The following is a 26,901-nucleotide window of genomic DNA, read 5'->3' on the forward strand; positions in this document are numbered from 1 at the left end:
ACAGTGTTGTGTAATCATCACCACTGTCTATGTTCAGAACATTTTCATTGTGTGAAACAGAAGCTCTGCACCCATTAAACAGTAACTCTCCCCCTGCCTCCCGCCAAGTCCCAGGTAGCCTGTATTCTTCTTTCTGTGTCTGTGTATTGGTCCGTTTTGCGCACCTCATGTAAGTGGCACCATGCATATCTGGCCTTTCGCGTCTGGCTTATTTCACTGAGCATAATGTTTCAAGGTCTATCCGTGTTGTAGCCCGTGTCAGAATTTCCTTCCCTTTTAAGGCTGAATAATATTCCATCGTATGGTGGACCACATCCTGTTTAACTATCCATCTACCAATGGGCACCTGGCGTTTGCACCCAGTGGGCCTCTGCTTTCTTGGAAGGAGCTCTCCTGCCCTGGCCACCGCTTACATTGTGACTCTATCTGACTTCGGTGATTTTCATTGTCGTCGTGTCGGCAAATAGCTGAGCGCTGGGGCACGCAATCAGGTAGACAATCTCTGAGAATGTTCCAGACAATGGGGAGACAGTGAGAGTGGTGGTGGGGTACCCAGGGTGCTCTTGAGCCCTGAGGGGACAAACTTGGTCTAACTGGAGACCACAGCTGGGTCTTCAAGGATGAGCCACTGAGATGCCTGCCCACCTTTATTAACTTGGCAGAGGAATCTGAAACCACGTAAGGTAACTGGCTCTAAAGCCAGGCTGCCTGGGCTCCAATGGGGCTTCTCCACCTACCTGCTGTGTGTTCTGGGGCCAGTGCCTTGACCTCTCTGTGCCTGAGTATCCTCACCTGTCAGATGGTGGCGATGAGCAGACCCGTGGCCTAGGGTTGTCGTGTGGATTCACCAAGTCTGTACCTGCGAGGTGCTTCGAGTGATGTCACATGTGGCAAGCACTGATAGGCAACAGCTGTTATTTTGGGGGGAGGGGGGAGAATGGCGCCCGAAGAGGCTGGGACAGAGGCAGGCGCCAGGTTGAGCGGGGCCCTCACGGCCACTGGGGGAGCTTGGATGGTATCTGGAGGCACAGGGAACAGGGAAGGGCTTGAGGAGACGTGCATGCACCTTCGTGATGGCCGTGACCGGGGAAAGATCCTGCCTACGTGGGCCCCGCCTCCAGCCTCCCAGGAAGCTGCTCATCGTCTTTCTGCTCAATAGCCTGGAGCTTTTCTCCCTGAGAGCATCTCCTTTGTTACTGGATGTGCCAGTAGCTCCTTAGGACGGTGACAGCTGTCCACTGCATGCCTTGGGACGGCCCTCTTCCTTCTCAGGCCTCCCTTTCCCCATCCGATGGTGCTGGGCTGGTCATTTCTAAGGGAACCCTCAAGCGCCGTGCACTAGAATCTGTGACTGTTGGTGGGTGGAGTTTATTTACACACGCCCACCAGACAAGGAGGGAAGGGTGACATTTAGGAAGAAGGGCTCCCTCCCATTTCTCTTGGGTCCGTAGACTCGGCATTTCCCAAATGCTTATTCGCTTGTAGAATTTGTTTCCCATTCTCGTAAACCCATTTAATAATCTTCAGAGCCAGTGTTCCACAAAACACCCTGGAAACACTGGTGGAAATGATTTGTTGGAGCCAAAAGCTGCCCAACGGCCAATGTAGGTGGTCAGTAAAAGAAATCTATTATTTGCAAATGCAGAGTTTTGTTTGGCCTGGCTTCTTGGCCCCAAAGTGGGGAGGGAGCTAGTGCTGTGCTTCAGGGGAGGAGTTTACTATTGAGCAAAACCGCTCATCAGCTGCTGCAATGAGCCGTGTGGGATCCAGGCTGACTGTTGACTGAACTGTGGAGGGTGGGGTCCTATGTTTCCATTCTCTCCGGTGACTCATCAGCCAGGACATCTTAGGACAGACCGTGTGAGCCACCTGTGTTCTCAGACACCCAGGAAGGGATGTCTGGGGCAGCCAGTGGTCTGCAGTGGACATCTTGGAATTAGTCTTTGGTGGAACAAAGCATAAAGTATAATGTGTAACAATACTACTTTTATTTTGAAAGAATAAAATATACATATGCATTCAGATGTGGAGAAATAGATATCGGTGATGGGATGATAGGCAGTTTTCCCCCTTATTTTTTTATTGCCGCCCAGTTTTCTTTCTTTTTTAAAAATATATTATTTTTTTAAAATATATATTTTTATATATAATATAATATATTTTAAAAATATATGTAATATATTTTTAAAATATATGTTTTTATTGATTTCAGAGAGAGTAAGGGAGAGGGAGAGAGAGAAACAGCAGTGATGATAGAGAATTATTGATTGGCTGCCTCCTGCACGTCCCCTACCGGGGATCAAGCCTGCAACCGGGGCATGTGCCCTTGATTAGAATCGAACCTGGGACCCTTCAATCTGCAGGCTGATGCTCTATCCACTGAGCCAAACCGGCTAGGCTGTCGCCCAGTTTTCTATTGTCACTGTGGGTTTCCTTTGCAAAAAGAAAAATACATATATGACAAGTAAAATACATATGTGTACATCTATACATCCGCTCCACAAACACACATGTATGCTGTACTGAGATGATATCATACAAAAACCAAGATAAAGAGGCTTTGGTGAGTTTTTGTCTTAAGTCTTTGGTTTCTAATAGTTCCTTCAGAGTCTGTCATCCTTGGATTTTTCCAGATGGGCAGCAGATCTGGGAGATGGAGGCCACCGTGGATAAAGACAAGAGCCAGCCTGTAAGCACTGGGCGAGAGGACCGAACGCCCTGACCGTGTCCTGCCCACCTCCCTCGGGTCCTCTTTCCTCCCTTTTCCTTTCCTGCACCAAAGTCCCAGGGCTTTGGACCTAACAGCCACGCAGTAGGTATTGAATTGACGAGTTAACTAAACGTTCCATGAGCACCAGTCCGCTGATTTGTAACGGTGACATCTTACTATTCTTCGATAGAGTAAGTGGCAGTTCTTTCTTTGCCGAGGCTGACAAGTCAAATTCCCCTTAAATAGCATTTCACCTGTAAACGTATGCCACGTGCCATGACTCAGGGAGATGGGCTGGCTCCACGCGCTTGGGGCCTTGGATGGGAATTTAGATGTTGCCGCCGTGAAGTTAATGACAACCCCTTCCTTCCAGAACATGCTTTTTGTTGAGATCCCCGAGTACCGGAACAAGCACGTCCGCACGTCGGTGAAGGTGAACTTCTACGTCATCAACGGGAAGAGAAAACGAAGTCAGCCTCAGCACTTTACCTACCACCCAGGTGGGCGCCTCCCGAAGGCCCCTGTGGGGAGGCAGCGTGAGCGTGTGGGTGAGGACCCTGGTGTCTGCTGCCGGCAGGGGGACCTCGGCTGGTGGTGCAACCAGCCCGGTTTCCTCACCTAGCAAATGGCGCCTTCCTTAGAGGGTTACAGGAGTCAGGTGCACAGGAAGTGCTCAGCACAGCAAACGCAGCAGCGATGTGAGCTGTTGGTGTTGTTAGTATTTCCCTTTGGGAGGGCGGGATGGGGAGAGGCGTGTGAGGGCTTGCTCAGCACAAGGTTGCAAAGCTGGTGACTCCTGTCCCTGCCTTAGATTTGATCATGATAGAGGTAGAGGTGACTGTGCCCTAAAACCCATGGAATCTCTCGTTGACCCCACTGTGGGTGGTAACCCTGAGGCCAGGTGGATAACCAGTCCAGGAGGTCTCATTCCCACAAAGCAGTCCCAGGAGGGGTGACAAGTGTCATTGTTCATTCATTCATTCATTTATTCATCCAGAAAATATCTGAGGGCAGGTACTGTTCTGAGCTTGACACACAGCAGTGAACACACAGATAAAAAGCCCTGCCCTCGAGGAGCCGATGCCCTAACAGAGGGGACTTAGATGGAAGTGATATTGATATTATTGACACATCAGATTAGGAGGGGCCTGCAGAAACAGGCTCGAAGCTTCCCAAGGCTTGAGACAGGCCCCCTAGGCACCTTCCCAGAATGGAAAACCTATCATCTAGACCAGCGGTCGCCAACCTTTCAGACCTCACGGACCACCAGTATCCGCGGACCACCGGTTGGCGACCTCTGATCTAGACTGTCACCCAGGGTGTAATTTCTGTTCTGTAATAGTTTCCCAGGGAGACTCTGGGTTGCTGAAAGCATGAACCCGAGGGCCAGTGCTGAGAGCCTGGCCTTGGGGAGAGGGGGCTTTGGCGAGGTGTGTCCACGGGTTTGTGGGGCCCCAGCCCAGGACTGACGTGACATGCCGTGAGTGGCGATGTCCTAATGGGACCTAGAACAGTGGAGACGGTCCCTGGGAGGGCTGTAGACTGCATCACCACAGTCCTGCTCACATAGAGGTTTCCAGTTACGTTTTATGAGTTCTCACCTCTCATGTGTGGAGGTGAGGCCGCCCTGGGCCTGGTTGGCGCGCACCTGTCCGAGCGTGGTCCCAGTGAGAACTTGGTCCCCAGGGGGCCAGGATTGAGATGGTGGCCTTTGAATGGCATCTTGAGGAATGGTTCCTGTGGTTGGTGTCAGAGCTGCGTGTTTGCTTTAAGGGCTGAACCTCCTTGCCTCCTCCAACCCCCAACACGGGGGAGGGGGCCCCACTTTGATTACTGTCCTGTCACCAGTTCATTTACTCCAGTGCCAAGAAAGCTGATTCCTCAGCTCTGGGGCTGGATGTCGGAGAAGGACACATTCTGGTGACGCTGCTAGGTGGGGAGAGAGGTGTGGATAGTAACCACAGCACCACTATCAGCAGCAGCAATAATAATGATGATAGCAACAACAGCAGGCATGGAGCACTTACTGCATGCCAGTCCCTGTGCTGAGTACCTTGCACACACAGCTCATTTAATCCTCTCAATAACCCCACCAGGTAAGTGCCTGTGGCTGCCAAGTAACAGATGGGGAAACTGAGGCCCAAGCCAGCAGGTCTCATTCCCCCAAAACACTGTAGAGCTAAGGAGGCCGACAGTCACCGTTTGGTCATTTCTTGTCCAGAAAATATCTGAGTGTCAGTTAAGTTCCAGGTAGTGTCTTAGGTGCTAGGGACCCAGCATTGAACAAAACAGACAACTCTCCTCTCCACCCGCCCCCCAAAAAAATCTCCTTTTGAGGAGCTGACCGTCCAGTGGGGGTGTTCAGATAAGTAAGCACGTCTACAGAATATGTCAGTATTCTGGTGAGTGATGAGTATTATGAAGGACAGCGAGAAGGGAAGGGGCGGGGACTGGTAGGCAGAGGGCGGAGGGGCAGCATTCTTTTAAACCAAACATTCTCCTTTGAGCTCTGCTCCTGGGGAAAAAGGCTGCAGACATCCCAGGATGAGCCCCCTGCTATTCACAGACCACCTTTCCACCCCTGGAAAGACCTGTGGTTCAAAATCATCGCCCTGGGTTAGGTTTCTGACCTAAGACCGTTGCACAGGGAGCCTCTTGCCTGAGGCTAACAAATGTCAGAGCCCAACTATTTCACACACCCATTCAGACTCCCAAGGCCATGTGCCCGACCTCTGTCCACTGATCCTCTGTGCACATCTGCGGCTTACTAAGAATGGTGCACCCCGTGTGCTTTTCTCACAGTCCCAGCCATCAAGACAGAGCCCACGGATGAATATGACCCCACCTTGATCTGCAGTCCCGCCCACGGGGGCCTGGGGAGCCAGCCTTACTACCCACAGCACCCCAGGGTGGCCGAGTCCCCCTCCTGCCTCGTGGCCACCATGGCTCCCTGCCAGCAATTCCGCTCAGGGCTCTCATCCCCAGATGCCCGCTACCAGCAGCAGAACCCAGCGGCTGTCCTGTACCAACGGAGCAAGAGCCTGAGCCCCAGCCTGCTGGGCTACCAGCAGCCAGCCCTCATGGCCACACCCCTGTCCCTCGATGCCCACCGCTCCGTGCTGGTGCATGCCGGCTCCCAGGGCCAAAGCCCAGCCCTGCTGCACTCCTCTCCCGCCAACCAGCAGGCCTCTCCGGTGATCCACTACTCACCTACCAACCAGCAGCTGCGCTGCGGGAGCAACCAGGAGTTCCAGCACATCATGTACTGCGAGAATTTCGCACCCGGCACGGCCAGACCCGGCCCACCCCCCGTCAGTCAAGGTCAGAGGCTGAGCCCGGGGTCCTACCCCACGGTCATTCAGCAGCAGAATGCCACAAGCCAAAGAGCCGCCAAAAACGGACCCCCGGTCAGTGACCAAAAGGAAGTATTACCTGCAGGAGTGACAATTAAACAGGAACAGAACTTGGATCAGACCTACTTGGATGACGGTAAGATGCTCGTTTTCCTTATTGCCCCTGAGGATGGTGCCCCGAGCGTCCCCCAGTTCACCTATGGCCTGAGCATCTTCCTTTACCCCTTGGGCCTGGTGTCCCTTCTGAAACTTAAGGGATTGGATAAGAGGCCCTTATGCCTCACCTAAGCCTCTGCATGAATCATTTCCCAGCAGGAATTAGCGGGGGCGGGGGGATGTTAGGGGTTTTAGATGCCCCCCCTACTGCCATCGTACGAGAAAGAGCAAATGTTCTGGCTGCAGGAGCATCCCGGGGCCATGAACTGGGTCAGTTTAACTGCTTCCACTCACTTTCCATTTGCCAAATTTAGACCAAGGGTAGGAAAACAGAAAGGAAGGAAAGCTAACCTCTTATTCCTGTAGAGGAAAAAACCCCGCTTTATAACCCTCTTTTGTGTATTTGGGGGGCAGAGAAAAGAAAGGAGAAGTTCACTGCCAAGTGGCTCTGTGAGGAGGGAGCATGAATGGGGGCTTGCGGGCAGGCCGCGGGCATCTGTGCCCCGTGCTGGTGGAACAGAGAAGCGCATTGATGGGAGGGGAGCAGTGCGCTTCCGTTGTGGTCGGGCCGAGGACAAGTGCAGAGGCGGCTTTGTGTGAGCCTGTAGGTGCCCGAGCACATTGGCGGGGGCCCAGCTGGAGAGGATCGAGTTGGAGTGGCTGTGTACGTGACACGGGCTGTGACACTCACCTGGGACCAGCCAGGGGCCCCTGAAGGATGGAGAGGGCGGGGCAGGCAGAGCAGCCTTCCCCTGGGGACCCCAGAAACGGGAAAACGGGTGGTTTGGGTTTCTTAATGGGAGAAGGAAAATCAGTACAGTGGGGCCTTGACTTACGAGTTTAATTCGTTCCAAGACCAAGCTCGTTAAGGAGCTCGTTAACTCAAATTACTCTGTCAACTCAATGCAAAAAATTGGCCGAGAGACAGCTGGTATCTCAGAAAACTCGTTAGTCCGGACACTCGTAAGTCAAGGCCCCACTGTATCACTGGCTGCCACCCACAGCTCCAGCCTCACACTTTAGAGATAGTAGCATCTGATACACCCCGAGACCTCAATTATTTAGGAAAATTGATTCTCAGAAACCCAGCCGAGGAGTAGGAAAGAAGGCAGAAAGCTCTAAGTGGCCGCAGGAGTTCTCATAGAGACCAGGCACAAAATATCAGACACGTGAGTGCAGGGATTTTTGGGTGCTGATGAGACTGACTTTTACTTTATGCAAAGTTTTGGTGATCTGGGTTATCTGGGGTGGTTTCCATGTCTTCTCTCTAGTAAAACTATCCATCAAAAACTCCCCCCAGATGCTTCAAGCAAAGAACTCTAGGGCCACTTAGAATGTGTAGGGTCAGACTGCGCCACGTGTTGACCTCCAGGTTTTGCTGCATTAATCATTGATCCGTCTAATCCGGAATAATCAAGCACAGGTTGAGTTAGGGTCACTGGGCTCAGTTTTGAAGGGCAGATCCACGTGCGATGCATTCTCGAACAGTGTACACCCAAGATGGCTAAGATAAACTTCTGGTTGATCTAATTTCAAAGGCGATCCTCATGTAGAAAGTGCAAATGATGCAAATGCCCATGGCGAGCGGATAAGTGAAATGCGGCTGTAACCAGACTCTCTCCCTGTGTTTATCAGGGCTGAGGTGCTTTATAAATAAATGAGTGCCTGAACAGGGCGGGTAACTTTCCCCAGCTGACTCCGTGTCCGGCGTTGGCTCAGTGTCCGGAGCGAGACATGTGCCGGCCCCTCCCACCCTGTCTGTCACCCCACATTACAGACAAATAGTGAGTGGCTCGGGCAGGAGCAGGAGTGAGTCCGTCTGTCCCTGGCTCTCCGTGACCCACCGAGATCCATGGGGCCTGAGGTGGTCAGCAGTCACCTTTGCGCATCCGTCACAGTGGAGCTTCCCATTTTCCCAGAAGCCTATGCTGTAGAGAAAGCGGCTGAGAAGGGACGCCTCCTCAGGCCTCTTAGGTGTCTTTATGGACACAGGCAGGTTCAAAGTCATGGTGAGAGGGGGCTCCAGCCGGTCAGCAGCACGGTCGGCCCAGGTACGTCTCGGAGAGCTGAGTGTGGTGAAATCGCTTCCCCTGACGGAGCCTTTGCCTAAGCACGTTCTGCACAGCCTGGCTCTGTGGGGTTGGAGGAGGCATCCTCTGACGCGAGGGTTCCATGGCTTTTTTATTTTTAATTTAAATTTTATAATTTAGTGACAATTGACATTGGATATTGTTTTGTGTGAGGTTCAGGTGTACAGCATAGTGGTCAGACAGTCATGCGCTTTACAAAGTGATCTCCCCAATATTTCAAGTACCCACCAGGCACCATACATAGTTATTACAATACTAGAGGCCCGACGCACAAAAATTCGCGCAAGGGTAGGCCTTTGCAGCCCTGGCCCCGCCCCCTGCCTTGCCTGATGCTGCCCACATCTGCTGCCACACACCCTGGTTCCCCAGAGCCCCCCCTCCCCCCAATTGATCACCCTGCAGAGGGTGGCCTGGGCCTCCCTCTTTGTGGCAATTGTGGAGTTCCTCCCCTTCCCAATTGATCCACCCGCCGGCCAGTAGCCTGGGCCTCCCTCTGCAGGGCAATCGTGGGGCGATGGTGGCCCCCCCAACCAATCACATTGCACCCGCCTTGGCTGGCCTGGCTCCAGTGCATGTCATAGCATGGTCATCTGTGTCATAGCATGGTCGTCAGGATGGTTGTTCTACTGTTTGGCCATTTGGTCAATTTGCATATTATGCTTTTATTATTATAGATTACTAACTGTATTCCCTATGCTGTACTTTAAAAGCTGAAAAAGCTCATTTAAACCAAGTTTTTTTTTTAAAAACCTCACATACTGTGGGACTTGTCAGAGCCTTTACTACACTAGTGGACGTTATAAATCTCTAAAATAAGGGGACGTGGCACTTTCCAGATGGTCGACCACAGAGAAGAAAGCATAGGACTCCAGGAGTCCTGCTCCCAGCATGCCGGACCCTGTGTGGATGGAGCCCTGGCGTGGTGCCCCACACAGGCGTGGGGCAGTCCCTCCCCCCACATTCGGGAGAAAGGACCTGAAGGAACGTCAGAGTTTAACGCCCAGAATTGCCCATCCCATATGCCATATGCAGGCTTCTCAGTTCTTGGGCTTCACGTTCCTGGGCCCCCAAAGGGCAGCAGTGTGGCTGCTGGTTAGATGTTCAGTGTTTGACCAGCATTTTCCCCAAGGCTCTGTCCACGCAGGATCCTCCATTGGGGGAGGGAGGGTTCCCATGTGGCTGGTTGTACCCAGTGGTAAGCCCTAACTGCACCGCCCTGTAGCCACCAGGCAGAGGTAGGTGCAGTCTTGCCTCCTAATTGCTGGACTATCAGATCCCTCTCACAGGCCTGGCAGCCGCCGGAACATTCTCAGATCCCACTGCTGGCTGTGTGGGAGGGGGCTCAGACTGCTCAGTTTGTTGTTTTGCGTTTATTGCTCACAGGTGAACTGAAACTAGGTTTTCCAGGTCCCTTTCTGTCCTTGTCATTGGTTGCTCCAAAGGGATCGTCCCCCAAATACGTACCTGGCCGCACCAGCTCCCGCACAGCGCGCTTCCAGCTTGTCGGTCATTCTCAGGGGCCATAGCCTCAGGGTTTTGGCAGAGCAGACTCTCCTTGGAAACTTGGTGAGAGCTGGGATTCATGTTTCGAGGGTCCAGGGACGGTTCCACAGATGGTAAAGGAAGGGGTCACCAGCGGACGGGGCCCAAATGAAAACTGGTAACGTAGACGTTGACCACGCCCCTGGCTGCGAGCCCGGGAAGCCCGGAGTTTGGTTATCTTTTCCTGGCCCTTTGCTCACGGTCCAGAGTCTGGGCCGGGTGTCCACCTGGCTGCCCTGTGTCCGTCTGCTTTTCATCTCTCTCTCCTCTCCCCGACTGCATTCCTGCGCACAGACGCTGTCTGTCTGGGCTCTGCTTTTTCTTGGAACTCCAAAATGCCACTTCTACTTTCTCCACTCCCAGGGCTGGAGACGTTTTCAAGAAGTCTTCTTTTTGAACTAGTGAAATAAGTGATATTCCAGGGCAGCGTGGGTGCTCTCTCCCTCTCTCCTCTGCTCCTCTGTCCACTCCAACTCAGGCACCTTTGCTTGGTTCTGGAATGTGTGTTCCGTGCACACACTTGCTCTCTTCCCTGCTCTCTCATCCCTTCTGGAAGGAGTGCCTTCTTCTAAATGTAGCTGCTGGTTGCACCTGGGAAACACCAACAGCTCCTAGCCGTCACAGGATCCTGTGGATAGATTCTTTCCTCAGCCCCTTCCTCCCTCCCTCCATCCCCTCCCTGTCCTTAGCCCCACCTCCTACCCCCTGCATCTCCCCCACATATATTTATCTACTGGCTGCCTTCTCTGTGCCCTGCACTGTTCTGGAACTCAGGGATACAATGGTGAACAAGTCAGGGGAAATTCTTGCTCTCACGGGGTATTTTTTTTTTGTTTTTGGTAGAGCATGTAAGGTGGTAACTAAGCATATTTCAGATGGCGATAGAAGTCGTGAGGGACATTACGCAAGGCTAGCAGCTAGAGTGTGGCTGGATAAGGTGGTGCTGGCCCCTCAGACCAAGTGCACAGCAAGGCCACTCTGAGGAGGTGTGCTTGGGGAAGATCGGAGGGAAGGGTGTTTTAGGGAGAGGGAACAGCCGCGGGGGAGGCTAGGAGGTCAGAGGAGTGTGCTAGCGTTGGCGGGTTTTGGGCTGCAGCCCCGTGTGATTTGATTTACCCTTTGTAAAGATCGCTCTGGCTGCATTTGGAAAATGGTCTCTAGGGAGGCAAGACTTGGGAAAGAAGGGATTTATTTCATTCTAGACTAAGCCAGGTGGGCAGCTTGAGTCCTGCCCAGGATTGTGCTGGAGGGCGGTGCATTCTACAAGGGGTGGTGCACCCTTTCACTAGCGTGGCCATTTCAGATGTCACTGCAGTTGCCACCGTGGGTCCACCCACAGGTAGTTCTTGCCACCCTGTCGCCCAGAACAAAGGGCAGCTGTGCCTTTGACCTCCCAGGTGCCTCGATGGAGCAGGTAGGAGGGTTTGTGCTGTGCAGGGCCCTGAGGGACAGGGACCGAGTGGGACTCCTGCTGGTGCTGCTGGTGCCACACCCTCTAAAGAAGCAGGGTTTTCAGGCTATCGGGTCATCTCATCACAGGCTCTGGAATAGCGAGCTCACACCAGAAGCCTCGAGACAGACATGGACCAGGGGATAGGGGTGAGGCCTGGGACTCAAAGGCCACCCTCAGTTCCTTCCTGGAAATGTCTTGGGGAGAAGGATGTGGTCTCAGTGACAGCCTGAGCCTCTGCCAGTGACTTGGATGGCAGAGGGAGTGTGTGTGTGTGTGTGTGTGTGTGTGTGTGTGTTTTATATGTGTAGGAAGAGCAAATACCTGTCTGTATGTTTTTTTTTAAATCTTCTCAATTCCTTATATGAACTTCTTAAAAATTACTCACTGAACTACATTGAACAAATTTGAATATTTTCTCTATATTTAAATATTAAAATATATGCATATTCAGAAATCAATAGAATACTCTGAATTTCACCAGGTGGGCGACCACATAATTACCCCCTGGACCACGCATGACGTAGAATTTTGTTAGCACCAAGAAGTCCCCCCTGCCCTTAGATCCCCTTTGCCCCCCTCACGGACGAGGCCACATCCTGCCTGCTCACCCCTGAGATTCTCTTTGCCTTCATGCACAAACAGAGGTCATGTAAGAAGCTCCTCCATCCACCGCGAGCTGTGTGACCCGGCGATATTGTCAGGCATCATTGATGTTCATCCATTTCATTGTCGTGAATTATTCCATTGAGGGAACATCCTACAATCTCCACATTCATTCCTGTTAATGGACAATTTGGGTTGTTTCCAGTTTTATGAATAAAACTTCTGTGAGTACCTTGAACTTTCCTTTGGTGCCCACACGGAAGGCCAGGAGTCATTGTGCCAGCGTGTGTACCCACGGCAGTGCATGGGAGTCATGCCACGTGGTTTTAAGTGTAGTTCATTTTATATCTTCTGACCTTGGGACCTGCCCTCACGTCTGAGGAATGTGCCTCGTTACGGGGGATCCGGGCAGCAGACCCAGGAAGCAGCAAGCTGTTTGTGTGTGAGTTGCTCTAACCCTTGCTTGGGCTACCTACCTAACATCTCTGGGCCCCTGTCTTCTCACCCATGAAAACTGTACCTCCTGCTCAGATACTCAAACTGCCAAAGATGCATTCAGGTCTGAACTTGGAGTTGCCAGCCAAGGACATAAGGCTCCTCAAAGATGTTCCACAAGTAATACCATGATGACCGTAAGAGTCCTACTTCTCTTCACGTTTCTCGTGGCACCTTCTCTGGACTTTACCTTTATTTTGGCCATTTAAAGACTTTGGGCTTTTAAAATTATTATTATTATTTTAATCCTCACCCAAGGATATGCTTAGAGAGAGGAAGAGGGAGGGAGGGAGGGAGGGAGGAACATCGCTGCCTTCCATATGTGCCCTGACCGGGGATTGAACTGGCAACCCTTCAGTGCACAGGATGATGCTCAACCAACTGAGCACTCTGGCCAGGCAAGACTGAGCGTTCTTATTGGACAAGGACACTCGGTGAAAAGTAAGTAGGAAAGCGCCCCAGAGAAGGGCTGCCCCGAGGCTCCCAGGGCTGGCTTCAGGCAGTCAAGAGGCGTCTGTTCACCTTGGGGTCAGAACAATCCGTTTCCCTTCCCCGATGCCGTGTTCTTCCCGCCAGTGGAAGAACCAGAGGGTAGATGACACCACTGAGTGCCCAGGGAAGGTGGGCGGCAGTGGAGAGCTCTCCGTCCCTGGAAGAGGCCCCTGGGCGCAGTGGGAAGGGCTGACCACACCACCGGGAATTCCCATGGAGGCGGCTGGCTGCCTCGGGCCGGCAGGGACTCAGAGCAGAGGTCCCGACCTCGGCATAAAACACGTGCAGTGCAGTGGCCTGGCCCGATGCGAGCTCTCTTTTTCTCTTTGGTCTTGTTTTGATCTTCCCCTTGCCTCCATTCTCAGTATTTTCTCATCACGTGTCCCTAAGACATAACAGACTGGCAGGAAGTGTCACCCCCCCCCCCCCCCCCCCACCTGTGACACTGGGCAGGTTACTCGCCTTGCCGTGCCTCCACTTCCCCATCCGTACAGTGGAGGTGATTTAGCTCCTCCCTCAGGGGCTGCGAAGAGCGTGAAATGAGTGACTATGTCATATGCTTAGAACAGTGCTTGGCACAAAGTAATCCTTGATACATGCTGGCTACTATATGTATTTGTTTATGAATTTCATTGACTTCTTGAAGGATGTGGTTCAAAATTTTTAAATATATATATTTATATATTTTATTGATTTTTTACAGAGAGGAAGGGAGAGGGATAGAGAGTTAGAAACATCGACGAGAGAGAAACATTGATCAGCTGCCTCCTGCACACTCCCTACTGGTTATGTGCCCGCAACCAAGGTACATGCCCTTGACCAGAATCGAACCTGAGACCCTTGAGTCTGCAGGCCAACGCTGTATCCACTGAGCCAAACCGGTTAGGGCAAAATATATTTTTATAGGAGAATTAAAAAATTGGCTTTTCTGGCCTTTGGAGGTGGGGACCACGCCCCTTCATGCTCTGTGTCTCCCATGTGGGCACGAGTATAGGGCAACGCCCCAGACACAGGCCCCGCTCCCTGCCACGCTTCCTTGCAGCCCCGTGGGATGTGAACCAGCATGAGGGAGATGACGCCGTGGCCCAGGGACCGCTGGGACGTGCAGCGAGTGTGTCCCCTTGGACCAGTGGCCCAAGTGTTGCTGGTTGTGCTCTTGGCAGAGGGACCAGGGGTGCCCTTTGAAAAGGCTCTTTGCCCAGAAGCTGGATGTGCTCGTGCGTGAGAAACAGGCCAGGGAAGAAAGGACAGAAGGACGCACCCTCCGATGTGCGGGAAGCGGGAAGGGAACTAGGAGGGGAGAGCATTCTGGGACCAGCAGGCTTTGTTCGGCGGGTCAGGAATCTTTCACTGGGGCCGCTCAGTGCCCACGGCAAGCCGGTGACAAAGCAGCTCCTGTTTGGCGAGGCGTGCAGAGCCCAGTACAGCCTGGCTGCTGCTGAGGGCCACACGTGCCCGCAGCCACACGGGCTCTATGTGGCTCAGCCTCCTGGCAGCCTCCCTGGGGCCTGGCGACAGTGGTGCCTAGCCATATAGGGTGAAACTCAGGGATTCTCTACTGTGATGAGAACCAAGAAATGGTTGCCTGGCTCAGTGGCCCAGAGGCCGTGGGCAGCTGGAGAGCCAGGTATGGGCATTGTAGCGTGGGGATGTGCGGTGCGCCGGAAACCGCCAATGCCACGTTCCAGGCACAGGGCTGCCTTCCGTGGGCACCAGCAGAGTCTAGGCCAGTAATGGCGAACCTTTTGAGTTCGGCGTGTCAGCATTTTGAAAAACCCTAACTTACCTCTGGTGCCGTGTCACATATAGAAATTTTTTGATATTTGCAACCATAGTAAAACAAAGACTTATATTTTTGATATTTATTTTATATATTTAAATGCCTGTACCCCCTCTTGTGAATGCACGACGTAGAGCTGCTGTAGGCACTTGTGAGCAGATGCCTGGCAGAGCTGGGCTTTGAAGAGCCCTGAGGCTGGCTCTCAGCTTCTGTCCTTATTACCCTGCGGGGCTGTGTTTTGTTAATTCAGCAAAGGGTATTTAGAGTCTCGCCAGAAAATTCAAAGTCCAGAAAACTGCTTGCCTAGAGAGGAGGCCATGGAATTTGCAAGAGCTGCTGCTTGAAGATGACTTAACTGGCCTCATAGCCGGTCCCTGTCCCTCTCCCAGGAGTGACCGTCAGGACACCGATCCTTCTCCAGGGGCGTCTTTCTTTTGCCCAAACTCTTGGAAGAGCCTCGCTTTCTAGCCGTGCCGCGCGGCTGCCCTTCCCTCCCACGCGCCTGTGCTCGGCGCTGCTGGCTTATGTAACCGAAAGGCGCCCCTTCCAGCTGACTCCAGACCCATAAATGCTCAGCCATCTTTTAAAACTCTGCAAAGCAGATGTTTCCGAAGGAATGTGCTCTTGCATTTTGAGGTCAGAAGCTACCAAACCACAAGAAAGTCCATTCTCAGACTTGCTGTCCACTCAGCCCTCATTCCAGAGCAGCATCTGAGCCACAAAGAGCAGGCAGGGCCCATAAAGAGGATCCAGAAAGACATCACATGGTGCCATCCGATGGCCCCACCGTCAGGCACTGAAACCTGTGCTTTTAACTCTTCTGAGTCATGTGGGCTGCATTCAATGCCCCCCCCCCACCCCCAGATGAGGTTGTTCTCTTGTGGTAACAAGTGAGTATCTTGTGAAGGAATAGGGGGAAGATCCAGGGTTGGTCAGCATCCAGACCTTCCTTAAAGGCCCTTCTGTACTTTCATTCTTACAAGCACAGAGCGCAGACGTGCTGCCACTCCCTTCCTTAGTGAGCCACCTGGACGAGCCGGAGATATTGCTCGTTCAGGGTGACGCGCAGGTGGGTGCAGGACTGTAATTGTGACGGGTCCTCACTCGTCCCGGCCATGACCCACAAGACTTCCTACAAAAGAATTGACCCAAAGTTACGTAAAAAATGTATAACTTCCCAATAGCGACTCTAGCTGTAATGGTCTCCTCTTTAGGAAAGTAGAATGGGAAAAGCAATTTAGTTATTTGAAGCGATGAAGTAGATGGCGGACAGGGAGTCAGACCTTCCTTACTTCACCACAGATTGTTCTCTGTGCTCCCTACCTTCTCCCCCATCCAGAAACCCATTTTGGATAAACAGTGAAGCTTTATTTTTCCAGAAAAAAATCCATCTTTTATGAAATAGTCCTGGTTTAATTCTATTCCATAGAGTTGTGAATTGGATGCATTTTGTCACCTTTGAGTATTGTTTGGGACTTTTCTTGCCCTGGACCTATTTAACTTGATTTTTAGAATGGATTTTTCTTTTACTTTCTACCTTTTCAGAAAAAAAAGAGGGGCTTTGTTCTTGGGGAATGATGAAACCATTTCTCTGGCTCTTCTCCCTGCATTCTTGACACCTCTTTAATGTGTGACTGACCTGGCATCTGGCTAAGCGGAGGCTGCGTCTCTGAAGGCCGGCTGGGGCTGTTTTGCCCATCCAGGATGTCAAGTCTTTCTCTGGGTGAAGCCAGAGGCAAAGTGAGACTGGAATTTGAAGGAGTCCTTCAGGTTTCAGGGGGACATCTGCCTCATCCCTTCAAACTGCCATGAAATCGGATCTGTGGCCAGGCACCGAAGTGGAGGCTCCCCGGTCATTTTACAACGGGCTTTATGATGGCGTTGTCTGTTGCAGGAGGTGTGGACTTCAGTCCCAGGCATCCTGCACACCAACAACTGGGTTTCATCTGAAGCCCGTTAGTTCCACCGTCCCGGGACTGGTTTCCAAAACTCTAGACAGAGTGGAGGTTCTGTTGCATAAGCCGACGACGTGGAGGACTCGTTTGAAACGTTCAGCAGCCGGTTCTTATAGATTGCTGGAAGTTGGTGGTGCCTTTTGAATCCTCAGCTTTATTGGATGCCTAAAAAAGAATTGACCTCAAGTTGATTAATGCACCCTCTCCGCTTCTTACAGATGGATTGAGTTGTGGTCGGCTTCAGTGCTTGGAGCAGGGGTGGCCAGTGGGTGTTCCATCGGCTGCGTTTAGCCTGCAGATATTTAGTTTGGCCCACACATTATTTTCAAAAATATTTGGATTAGGTGCCAATGTTTAAAAACCAAGAGATCGCACATAAAAATACAGATTTCCGGCTTTCCTTGGAAAAGGCAGGGATCTGGCTGTCTTGGGGCCCACATTCTGCCTAGAGGCCACCAGGAGTCAAAGTCAGGGCCGGTCCTGCGTAGAAACCACTTCCTTCAGGCAGAGCACGTACTTGGCCTTGTCCCCACACTCCCTCTGGCCTCCGAGATGGATGGTATGTCCGTTGTTACTTACCATCATGCTCACACTGTCGTTCCCCTTGTACTTGGCTGACCTCACACAGTCAGGGTTTCTATCTGGACCTGTTAGGCATCAGCATTTGTGACCTCTCCTGGAAGTGTCACTCAGATCCGAGCCGTCAAAGCCAGCACCAGGCACGCAGTGGGAGCTTTGGAAGTACTATCTCCTTCTACCTTCCTTCCTCCCCACTCCTTAGGGACAGGAGTAAGATTTATAAAAACCTTTCACTATGAAATATTTTGAATATATATAAATAGAGAGAAACACAATGTACCCATGTGCCCACCACCCAGCTTCAACTGTTGCCAACTCATGGCCAATCTCGTTTTTTCTATACCCACATCATCTGTCACCTCCATTTCAGTCATATTTTGAAGCAAATCCTAGACATCCAAAATCTTAGCTATCAAAACTGCCATTTAATGTGTAAGATGTTTGTATCTCTAAAAAAAGGGATTCTGAAAATACTATAATACTATGAGCATGCATGAAACTTAATTAAAATTCCTTAATATCAAGAAATATTCAGTATTTAAACTACCCGTGGAACTGGGTATCCCATGAGATATCCAGTTTGAACTTCCACGTATGATTGTCTCATACATATATTCAAGACTTTTTCTTCTTTGTTTTATTCTTACTATCTTAGAGTTTGAATCAGGATTCAGACCAGGCCCACACATTACACATAGATGCCTTGGTTTCTGAGTTTGTTTTAACCTGGAGGTGCGCCCTCTGGATTAAACAGCATAACCTTTCTTTTGTTTCATCATTATTAAGATCATTTTGCAGTTTATGTGTTGAAGAAACCAGGTTGTTTATCCTGTAAAATTCCTCACGCTGGCTTTTACCACTTAGTCCCATGATGAGGTTGGCCATGGTCCTCTGTGTGTGTCCTGTAAATTGGCAGTTGATTCCAGAGCAGTGATTTTCACCCCGTGTGCCACAAGAATTTTTAAAACGTGCAATACCTGTGTATTTAGTCAGGGGCACTGACCTCTTTTCCCTTAGATTGTCAAATAAAAAGATGACAACAGCCAACACAATAATAGTCATCTGGTGTGAATGAATCAAAATTATACCTAGTTTTGTCAGATCAGCAAAAAAATGTAATGGTTTTTTTTGTTTATGTGTGTGTGCCACAGAGTTTTAGTAATTAGTTTATGTGTGCCGTGAGATGAGAAAGGTTGAAGATTGCTGGTCTAGAGGCTTAACTATCTCAGATTCAGTCGTTTGGGCCAGACTGCTTCACAGGTGGTGGCGTCCCCTGTCAGGTAGCACATGGCGTCAGGCTACCTCTCTGGGTGATGTCTGTTCATAGTCAGTGCCTACTTCCATTAATTCAATGGTGCATTAATTGCAAAATGGTGATATTCTATTCTAATTCTATCTTCCCTTCCTCTTTTGCTAGCTGGAAAACTTCTATAAAGAGAGACTTCCCTTCACCAACAATGGCAGAATTCATATAGAAAAAGCAGAATGAATACTTGATTCTTTCTCTTTATTTACCAGTTTTTAAAATAATGGGCTGGTTCATTAACATCCCCCAATGGTGATCAATTAGGGTTTTTATTTTGTTGGTGCCATTATGAACTCATAGACTTAAGCATAATTGATGTTTTAAGATTTTAATGGACTTTTGTTTATAGTTCCTTTGTCCTTATCATTGGTTGGATCTAAATTCTATGACTTCCTCTTTCTTTCCACTGGCTTAGCAATGCACTTAGATATTTGGAGGCTTCAGGGAGAAATAATTCTAAATGTATATTCGTATCATCCAGGAATCTTTAAGTGTGATTTAACAATAGTTGGAGTTTGCAGAGCAGGGGGGAGTTATGTATTAAGATGTAGGGGGCTACTCTAACTGAAACCCAAAGTAACAGTATCTTACACAAGATAAGTGATTTATTTCTTATTTAACAGTATAGGCATAAGAGTCCAGGTCTGGTATACTGGCCCCATGGTGCCAAGACGAGGCTCTTTCTGTCTTATGGTTCCACCATTCTTAGGGTGGCACCTTTATCTGCACTGTCCAGATTGGCTCCTGGACAGGAGGAAGGAGGGCATGCTGCTGCCCTATAAGGGTATAATCACACATATCTCATCATCTGATACCCTATTGGCCAGAACCTTATCATGTGATCACACTGAGCTGCACAGGAGGCTGGGAAATGTAGTTTATATATGTACATTACCCAACAGTGTGCAGACTAAAAACCTGTTCTCATGGGAGACAGGGAGAATGGATTTGGGACTCTGCATAGGAAGCATGATCATAATGGGAAAATAGCCCAAAAGGAGGTTTGCTATTTTGTATTCTTTAATATTTGTAGGAGTTTCTTTATCCCACAAATATTTATCCAGTGCATCCCAAGTGCCAAGTATAAGTTTTAGGTCCTGGGGACACAGTGGTATATGAAACAGGTCAGGTCCCTGCCGTCATGGAGCAGATATATATATATATATATATATATATATATATATATATATATATATATGGACTTAAGTGGTCAGTTATTGCTGATTCTCCTCAAATTCAGGTTCAGTTCAGGAAACCCAAACATTTTCTTATTACCTTTTGCCTGAAGCAGGGTTTCTCAGCCGCAGCACAATTGACATTTGGGGCCGGAGAATTCTGTCACGCAGGCTGTGCTGTGCACTATAGGCTGTTTAGCAGTATCTCTGGCCTCCACCTGCTAGATGCCAGTAGCACCCTCCACCCCAGTTGTGACAACCAGATTTGTCTCCAGATATCACCAACTGTCTCCTGGGGGGAAGAATTGCCACCGGTTAAGAACCACTGTTCTGAAGCCCTTGGTGCCTGATTCTGGTGAGAACAACAGCTTTATAACATTGAGTGTTGACTGAACTAGATGATTTCTGGGGAGTGGGGCAGGTGTCCACTCCAGAAAAAGGCCTGTGATTTGTAGACTGGAGAATTCTTCGAACTCTCTGCACGTGTGAAGCCACCGGAAGCTAGTTTCTTGCTGTGCACAGTGTATTCCCTGGCGAGTGTCCCAGACAGAGGCTTCGGAGTTAAAAGATGTCCATGTGTCGCTGTCAAAGGAAGCTGGACTTGGAGCCTCAAGTTGCCTGCTCCTTGCTGGTGGCCTGGGGTGAGGCGCTTGTGCAAAGTGATCCATAGGTTGTCAGCTGCCCCACAAACACGGGAGGGCTGGCGGTGTGGGTGCGACCTCCTTTAGCGTGGCCTCGGCGAGCTGCTTGCTTCGGGGGACTTCCTTTTTGGACACCTTGCCTTCCTGGTTTGCTCCGAATCACCTGGTGCCGGTTCACACATTCCTTCTTAGAACAGATGTTCACTGTGCACCTACTGTGCGCTGGGCTTCGTACCAGGTGCTGGGACACAGCAGTGAATCCTGTAGGTGAGGCCCCTCCCATGACAAAGCTCTTAGGGGGAAAAGTTAATCAGGAGTCAACCAATACATGATAAGAATTCCAGATGGGCTGAATAAAATAAACAAGGTGAGGGTAGGGGAGGTCACCTGGATCCGAGACCTGAAGGAGGAGGTAGAGGAGGGAATTCCAGGCAGAGGGAACAGCATGTGCAAAAGGCCAGAGCTGAGAAGAAGCCTGTGTGAAGGGACAGAGCGAGGTCTGGTGTCGCTGAGTGTGACCAGGAGTGAGTGGCAGGGAGGTTTTGAGGGCAGGCCAGACCACGGAGGCCTCACAGGACACCGCGAGAGGTTTGGATTGGATTCCGGGAGGGAAGGGAAGCTGCCAGCAGGTGGAGGGTTGCAGTGTAGTGGGTATGTTTGCCAGGCCAACAAGTGCGGGAACTAATTATAACATAACAACGGTCCCTCCCCCTTAATGAGCACCTTCGGGAGGCAGAGACTATCATCCCGAGTCACAGCCATAACGTCAGGCTGAGAGGGAGTGTCTGCCTCGGTCCCAGAGCTAGAGGCCCGCAGGCTGAGCTGTTAGAGGCGTGTGTGGGAGAAGGTGATCTAGATGTGATCATAAACAGAACGGAGCACTTATTTTGGGCCCTTTCACCCCCTCTGTCTGATGAGACTCCAGAAAATGGGCTTTCACTCCTGAAGCCCCCTCTGGTTGCCCCCAGGAATCTCAGATTTAGCTGGTGCTACCATAGACTCCTAGTCCCACTGCTCTCTTCCCATCTCCCTTCTCTGTACAGCTGCCTAAGGAATGTGGGGGCGTGGCCTTAGGCAAGTTACTTCATGTCTGGGACCTCAATTTCTCCACCTGTAAAATGGGGAGAATAGCAGTGCTTCAGGTTGAAATGAAATGGTACCTGGAAAGTGTGTCTAACAGAGTCAGCCACATAGCAAGCTCACCACAGAGAGCGCCGGTCAGCTTTACCCCTTCCTTGGCGTCACCTGCATCTGTCCAGGGCTGAGGAAATGTCTGTCTCCGCATTTGGGATGTGACGTTTCTTCAGTATCTTCTCACCAGTTCCAGGCTGGGGCCCTCTGCTCAGAACCCTGGCTGGCCATGCAGGCACCCCCTGAGTGTGGGGTGCGGGATGTGGATCGCAGTCTTGTCTGTACCAGCAGCAACCTAAATGTTCATAGAACACAGCCACACCAGGGAGTTCTGAGCAGCTGTGCAGAGGAGTGGAAGGGCTCCTTTTCCTGTCTGTGTTTCTATACTTTTTAAATTTTCTTTGCTTCTTTGCCATATGCACATATTATTTAAAATAATTTTTTTGAAAAGGACGTGTTTCAGATCCTCGAAATGGCCGTAGAGGCTAGCATAAAAAAATGAGAATTTAGGGAAAAAGCTTTTATTTCTGCTTCGGGGTGTGTCTCCCACCATGTGGATGTGATTGCCTTTTCCCACCCTCTCCGCGGGGAAAGGAGAGTGACGTGCAGCTGTGCGGAGAGGGTCCTGCCTCTGAGCCTTTGCCTCCACCCGCACCTGGAGCGCCATCCTCTCCCTCTCGTGCCTTTTGAAATCGGACCAGGGTTCCGCGGCTCTGACAAGCTCTCTGCTCTCGGCAGCCAGAGGGCCTTTCTCCTCCTCTGAGGGCTGGACATGTGCTTTTTCAAAGTGGCCGTTTCTCACATACGCCTTTCAGGTGTTTCTATCTATTTTTTTCCTCCCCTGCTTCAAGTTCAACTCTCTGGGACAAGGACTGATGTCTCTGACTCGTCTGTGCCCCTGGGCTGACTTTGCACATAGTGGGCTCTTGCCAACATGTGCCCATGTCCCCCTTTGCTCAAAGCCTGGTGCGGCTCCCTGCACACAAGATGCTCACCAACGCTCTGTGGGTTTGCATGACTATCTAAGGATGAAATGCAGATCATATACCGCCTGGGGTTTAAATAAGCTAAAACTATTCATCATCACAGGACATCAGTAATGATTTTTAACAAGAATAATAGCTAATACTTAGGTGGCACTCTCCTAAGACTTCGCTGTTTTAATTCATTTAATCCCCATAACAGCCCCACGGGGCAAGTACTGTTGTTATCACCATTTTATAGATGAGGAAACTGTAGCCCAGAGAGGTTAAGTAACTGGCCAAAAGTCACACAGCCAGTGAGTAAAATTGTAGATGTTATTTATGTCATTTTTTGTTCTGTTTTGTTTTGTTTGTGGGTTTTTGTTTGTTTGTTGTTGTTGTTGTTTTTTGGAGGAGGGAGTTCAAGAGTATAATACCCTGTAGCGCCTACTAGCAAGGTTTGATAACATATTAAACTTAGAGAGACCGCCTGTATCCTGAGCCTAGAATTCAGGCCTCAGCAGGTCAGCTTTAGGATCTAGGACTGTGAGCTTTTCAAATGGCCTGGAAAAACGCTTGAGAGACACAGGGTATGGGTGTGGGGGTACGGGGATAAACTGCTAACTCCAGGAAGAGAATTGCAAAATTGAGGTGATAGTGTTTAACGAAACGCCTATAAACATAAAACGTCAGCCAGTCCTTTCAACCTTTATAGCAACATTTAGATGACATTTACTGTGAGCAGTGGGGCCTGTGAGCTGCTTGGCATGATCTGGCCTAGAGTTGCCAAAAGTGAAAGTGCCGGGCACTTTAAATGTCCGCAGGGATTTTGCGGGGTCACAGGGACAGTGTCAAGGAAGGACGCACCCCCATCTGAAGGGTGCGGGAGGCTCCCGCGGGCGCCTGGGTTCCCTCTCAAGGCCATGCTCTCCAGGCCTCGGACTGGAGGCCGAAGCCGAAGACCAGGCTGGGGTGGGCCCTCAAAAAACGCGCTGGCCACGGGGCCCACTAGAAAAATCAATTCCTCGCCGCCAGCCAGCAGCACTGCCCAGGGCCCGGCCATCCTGAGGTTGTTGTGACAGCAAAACCAAGCGCCATGGAAACGGTTGTGCAAGCCCAGGAGCAGGCTGCCGCTTGATGCTCTGGGGCTTCGTTCTGCTTCTCCTCCTCCTCCCCTGTCATTCTGTTGTGCTTGGCGCGGGCTCACCTTGGACCCAGAAGTCTCCTTTTGCAGGGAGACCTGCGAGCTTGCTTCCCCTTTTCAGGCCACAGCTGGCACCCCCCCCTCCCCCCGCCCGCCCCTGTTCTGGCTGCTGCCTTCCAGCTCCCTGCTGCTCCTGAAGACAGAGTCCCTGTGGGCCCAGCCCGCGGAGAGCGGTGGAGGCTGGGGACTCCGGGGAGTGGGCACCGAGCTGGCCCGCTTCCCTCTGTAAACAACACAGTGTTTGCATCCCAGGCCTTGCCAGCGGGGTCTCCCTCCTGCTGTGGTCCAGGCGTTTCTGGGGGCGGAGAACACAACCCGCCCTGTGTTTTCCAAGCTGCCAGGCTTCTGAGAGAGTCAGGCCTCAGCCAGGAGCTGGCACGCCCTCCTCCTGCCCACCCCGACTCCTTTCAGAGAAAGGGCTGCCCGCTCCTCCAAGCTGGCTCCCAGATCTCATTAGGGAGAAGGTTCTGGGGATGCACTGTCGCCCTTTTGGCAGTTGTCACCCTTTGGTCATGGCCCCCCCCCCCCCCCGCTCCCCCAGCTGTTTGATGCCAGAGCTCGGGTCCCGGGACTCACCCCAAGAGAGCTCTGTGCCTGACTGTGGCCAGGCCTACCCTGGAGAGTTTCCTAGACTCAGCCTCTAGAGCAGTGGTTCTCAACCTTGGCTGCTCATTAGAATCACTTGGGAATCTTTTTAAAATCCTGATTTCTGGGCCTCATCCTCTGGAAATTCTGTTTCTTTGTTACTAATGTTGTGGCCCCACCCCATAACAAAGAAAGAGAATTTCTGGAGGATGAGGCCCAGGAATCAGGATTTTAAAAAGATTCCCAGGTGATTCTAATGTGCAGCCAAGGTTGAGAACCACTGCTCTAGAGGAAGCCCCGGGGAGCTGTCTGCCTCTCGGGTCCCTCTGTGTGGCCGGTGTTGGCAGAGGGGCAGGAAGGAAGGCACCTGTTTGAGGTAACCCCGTTGGAAGGGGAGGGGCTGATAAGGTTGGGGTCCCTCCCGTGGGTGCTTTGAATTCCAAGAGGGACTGTTCCTGCCAGCAGGTCCTTTAGGGAGGAAGGGGATGGGCTGTTGTCACACAGGCTTGGCAACTCTCATTTCTGTGTTGGTAAAGTTTGGCATCCTGGCCCCAGTTTCTTGCACTTCAGTCAGTTCCTCTCACCACATTTGCTGAGTGCCTACTATGTGCCAGGCAGAAAACAAGACAGAGCATTGATTTAGTAACTTGCATTGTGGTTTGCAATGTGGCTGTGTGTGTGTGTGTGTGTGTGTGTGTGTGTGTGTGTGCGCGCTGCACACAGAGGAACAGCCAGCAGCTAGTGTGGGCAGGAGAAATAATTTGGCCTAATCAGCTTCTCCTTGAACTTCAGCAGTTAACTCTGACCATTTTAGGCCAAAAAGCTTCTGTCTTTACCAGCATTGATTGGCAAGGCAGGAGAGCAGGAAGAGTGGTTTTAAGTCTGCACCCTGGACTCACCGGCTGCATTTAAATCCTGGCTCAGCCACCTGCTGGCTGTGTGACTCTGAGCAAGTCCCTGCAGCTCCCTGAGCCTTGGTTTACTATACTGAAAAATGGGAATAAAAAGAATAGCACCTACTCATGAGCCTGGTGAGCATGGGGGTGTTAATGTATGCAGTTCCTAGGACAAAACCTGGCATAGAGCAAGTGCTCCGTACCCGCCAGCCACCGGCAGCATTTACCAGCATCTGCAACCAGCCAGGTAAATTGACAGGTGCTGGCTGTTTCCGGGTCTTTCCCCTTTGCTATGACAGACAGTGCTTTCTAGAAGGTTCTTTCTCTGTCTCCTGGTGATGCACACAGAGAAGTTCCTGGAGGGTTGGACCTACAGGGGGAATTGCTTGGTCACTGGGCGTACACAGGCGCCATTCCGTAGACAATACCAAATTGTCTCCCGAAGTGGTTGCACCTGTTTACACTCCCATCAGCAGCCCAGAAGCCACTGCCTGCTCCCCACATTGGATGCTGGAAGATGTTGTCATTGTTCTGCGCAGCTCATGTGTGTAATGGTACCTTCTGAAGCCGAAATGTCAGGGCGCGGCCCAGCCATCTGCACGTTCACCGGCCCTCCTGGCGATGTGATGTCCTCGAGTCGGAAGTGGTGGTTCAGGAAGTCTGTTTCTACCCCGATGTTATAAAGAGCGTCTCCTGTATCGTCTTCCAAATACCTCACAGTCTCACCTTCCCACGGAGACTTGAATCCTCCTGGGGCTGATGTGTCTGTCCAGTTTGTGTGAAGGCGCTAATTTCATTGTTTTCCGTGCGGCCATCCAGCGGGAGGACCGTCCGCTCCCCGCGGGCCTGTAACCCAGCGGTGCTGGGAATGTCATTTCCACAGGCGTGGGAGCCGCTTCCGGTCTCTCGGCTTCGTCCTACAGATGAGCTTTTCTGTCCCCGGCAACAGTTGTCAATCCCAGCAGCTCTGCAGCTACTCTCGATCTCTGGTCCGTGCAGTCACCAGCTTGTGGGTCCCCAGACGTGTCTCGGATGATCTCAGTTTTTTGCTTTTCTGGGGACACGTTAGCGTCAGCTCCCCGGCCCCACAGGAGGGCATCGAATCTTTACCTCCACTTCGGGTCGCCGGATCTCTCGCTCAAATGGGGGGAAATGGACATTGTGTGGCATTGAGTTTTGTGGGTTTTTCTAGAACCTGCAGGAGGTCATTTTTCGTAACAGAAATGCAGATAGAGCCGCCTCTCACAGGGGCTGGCTGTCATTCCCGCCACCGACTGTCACGTGGGCGGGATGCAGCTGAGGAACCACAACGGTCCTGCAGCCCATCCCCCTCGACGCTGGGCGGCTCAGTGGGTGGTGCTCAGGGTTGGGCTGAGGAGGCCTTCATTGGAAAAGCAGACCCTCCCATCCCTAAGCATTTCCGGCTGCCTGAGGACACACTACTCTTAAAACTGCCTCCTGCCAAGGTCTTTCATGGGCAATTTCTAGCCACATCCCAGTTGGCGTGTGAAATGGCGCAGGACAGAGACGCTCGTAAATGGAGAAACGCTTTCTCCTCCTTTCAGTCAAACTGAGTGTGAAACCAAGGCTGAGGGGTCCAGGTTCCACAGTCCTCGCCTCCCAGCATCCTGCTGTGTGCTGTGCTTGGTGTTCAGTGCTCGGGGTTGGGGTGGGAGAAGACTTTGGAGCCAGGATTTCACGAGTCAGAGAAGAGCGCAGGCAGGTGACAGCATGACCAGAAGCTCAGAGGCCCTGGCTTCTCCCTCATGACAGCTGTTTCCCTCGGAAGTGGC

The 26,901-nt window shown here is 51.2% G+C and overlaps 1 protein-coding gene across 1 annotated transcript in view; it reads left to right on the top strand.

Annotated features, from left to right (window-relative positions):
• NFATC2 (nuclear factor of activated T cells 2) overlaps positions 1-26,901 on the top strand; it is a 148,225-nt gene that overhangs the window by 103,653 nt on the left and 17,671 nt on the right. The window contains 3 exon segments of the mRNA XM_006097963.3: positions 2,634-2,689; positions 3,084-3,210; positions 5,513-6,199. Coding sequence (XP_006098025.1) covers positions 2,634-2,689; positions 3,084-3,210; positions 5,513-6,199 — 870 coding nt within the window.

Source organism: Myotis lucifugus, unplaced genomic scaffold (assembly GCF_000147115.1).
Source record: "Myotis lucifugus unplaced genomic scaffold, Myoluc2.0 scaffold_215, whole genome shotgun sequence".
Classification (NCBI taxonomy): domain Eukaryota; kingdom Metazoa; phylum Chordata; class Mammalia; order Chiroptera; family Vespertilionidae; genus Myotis; species Myotis lucifugus.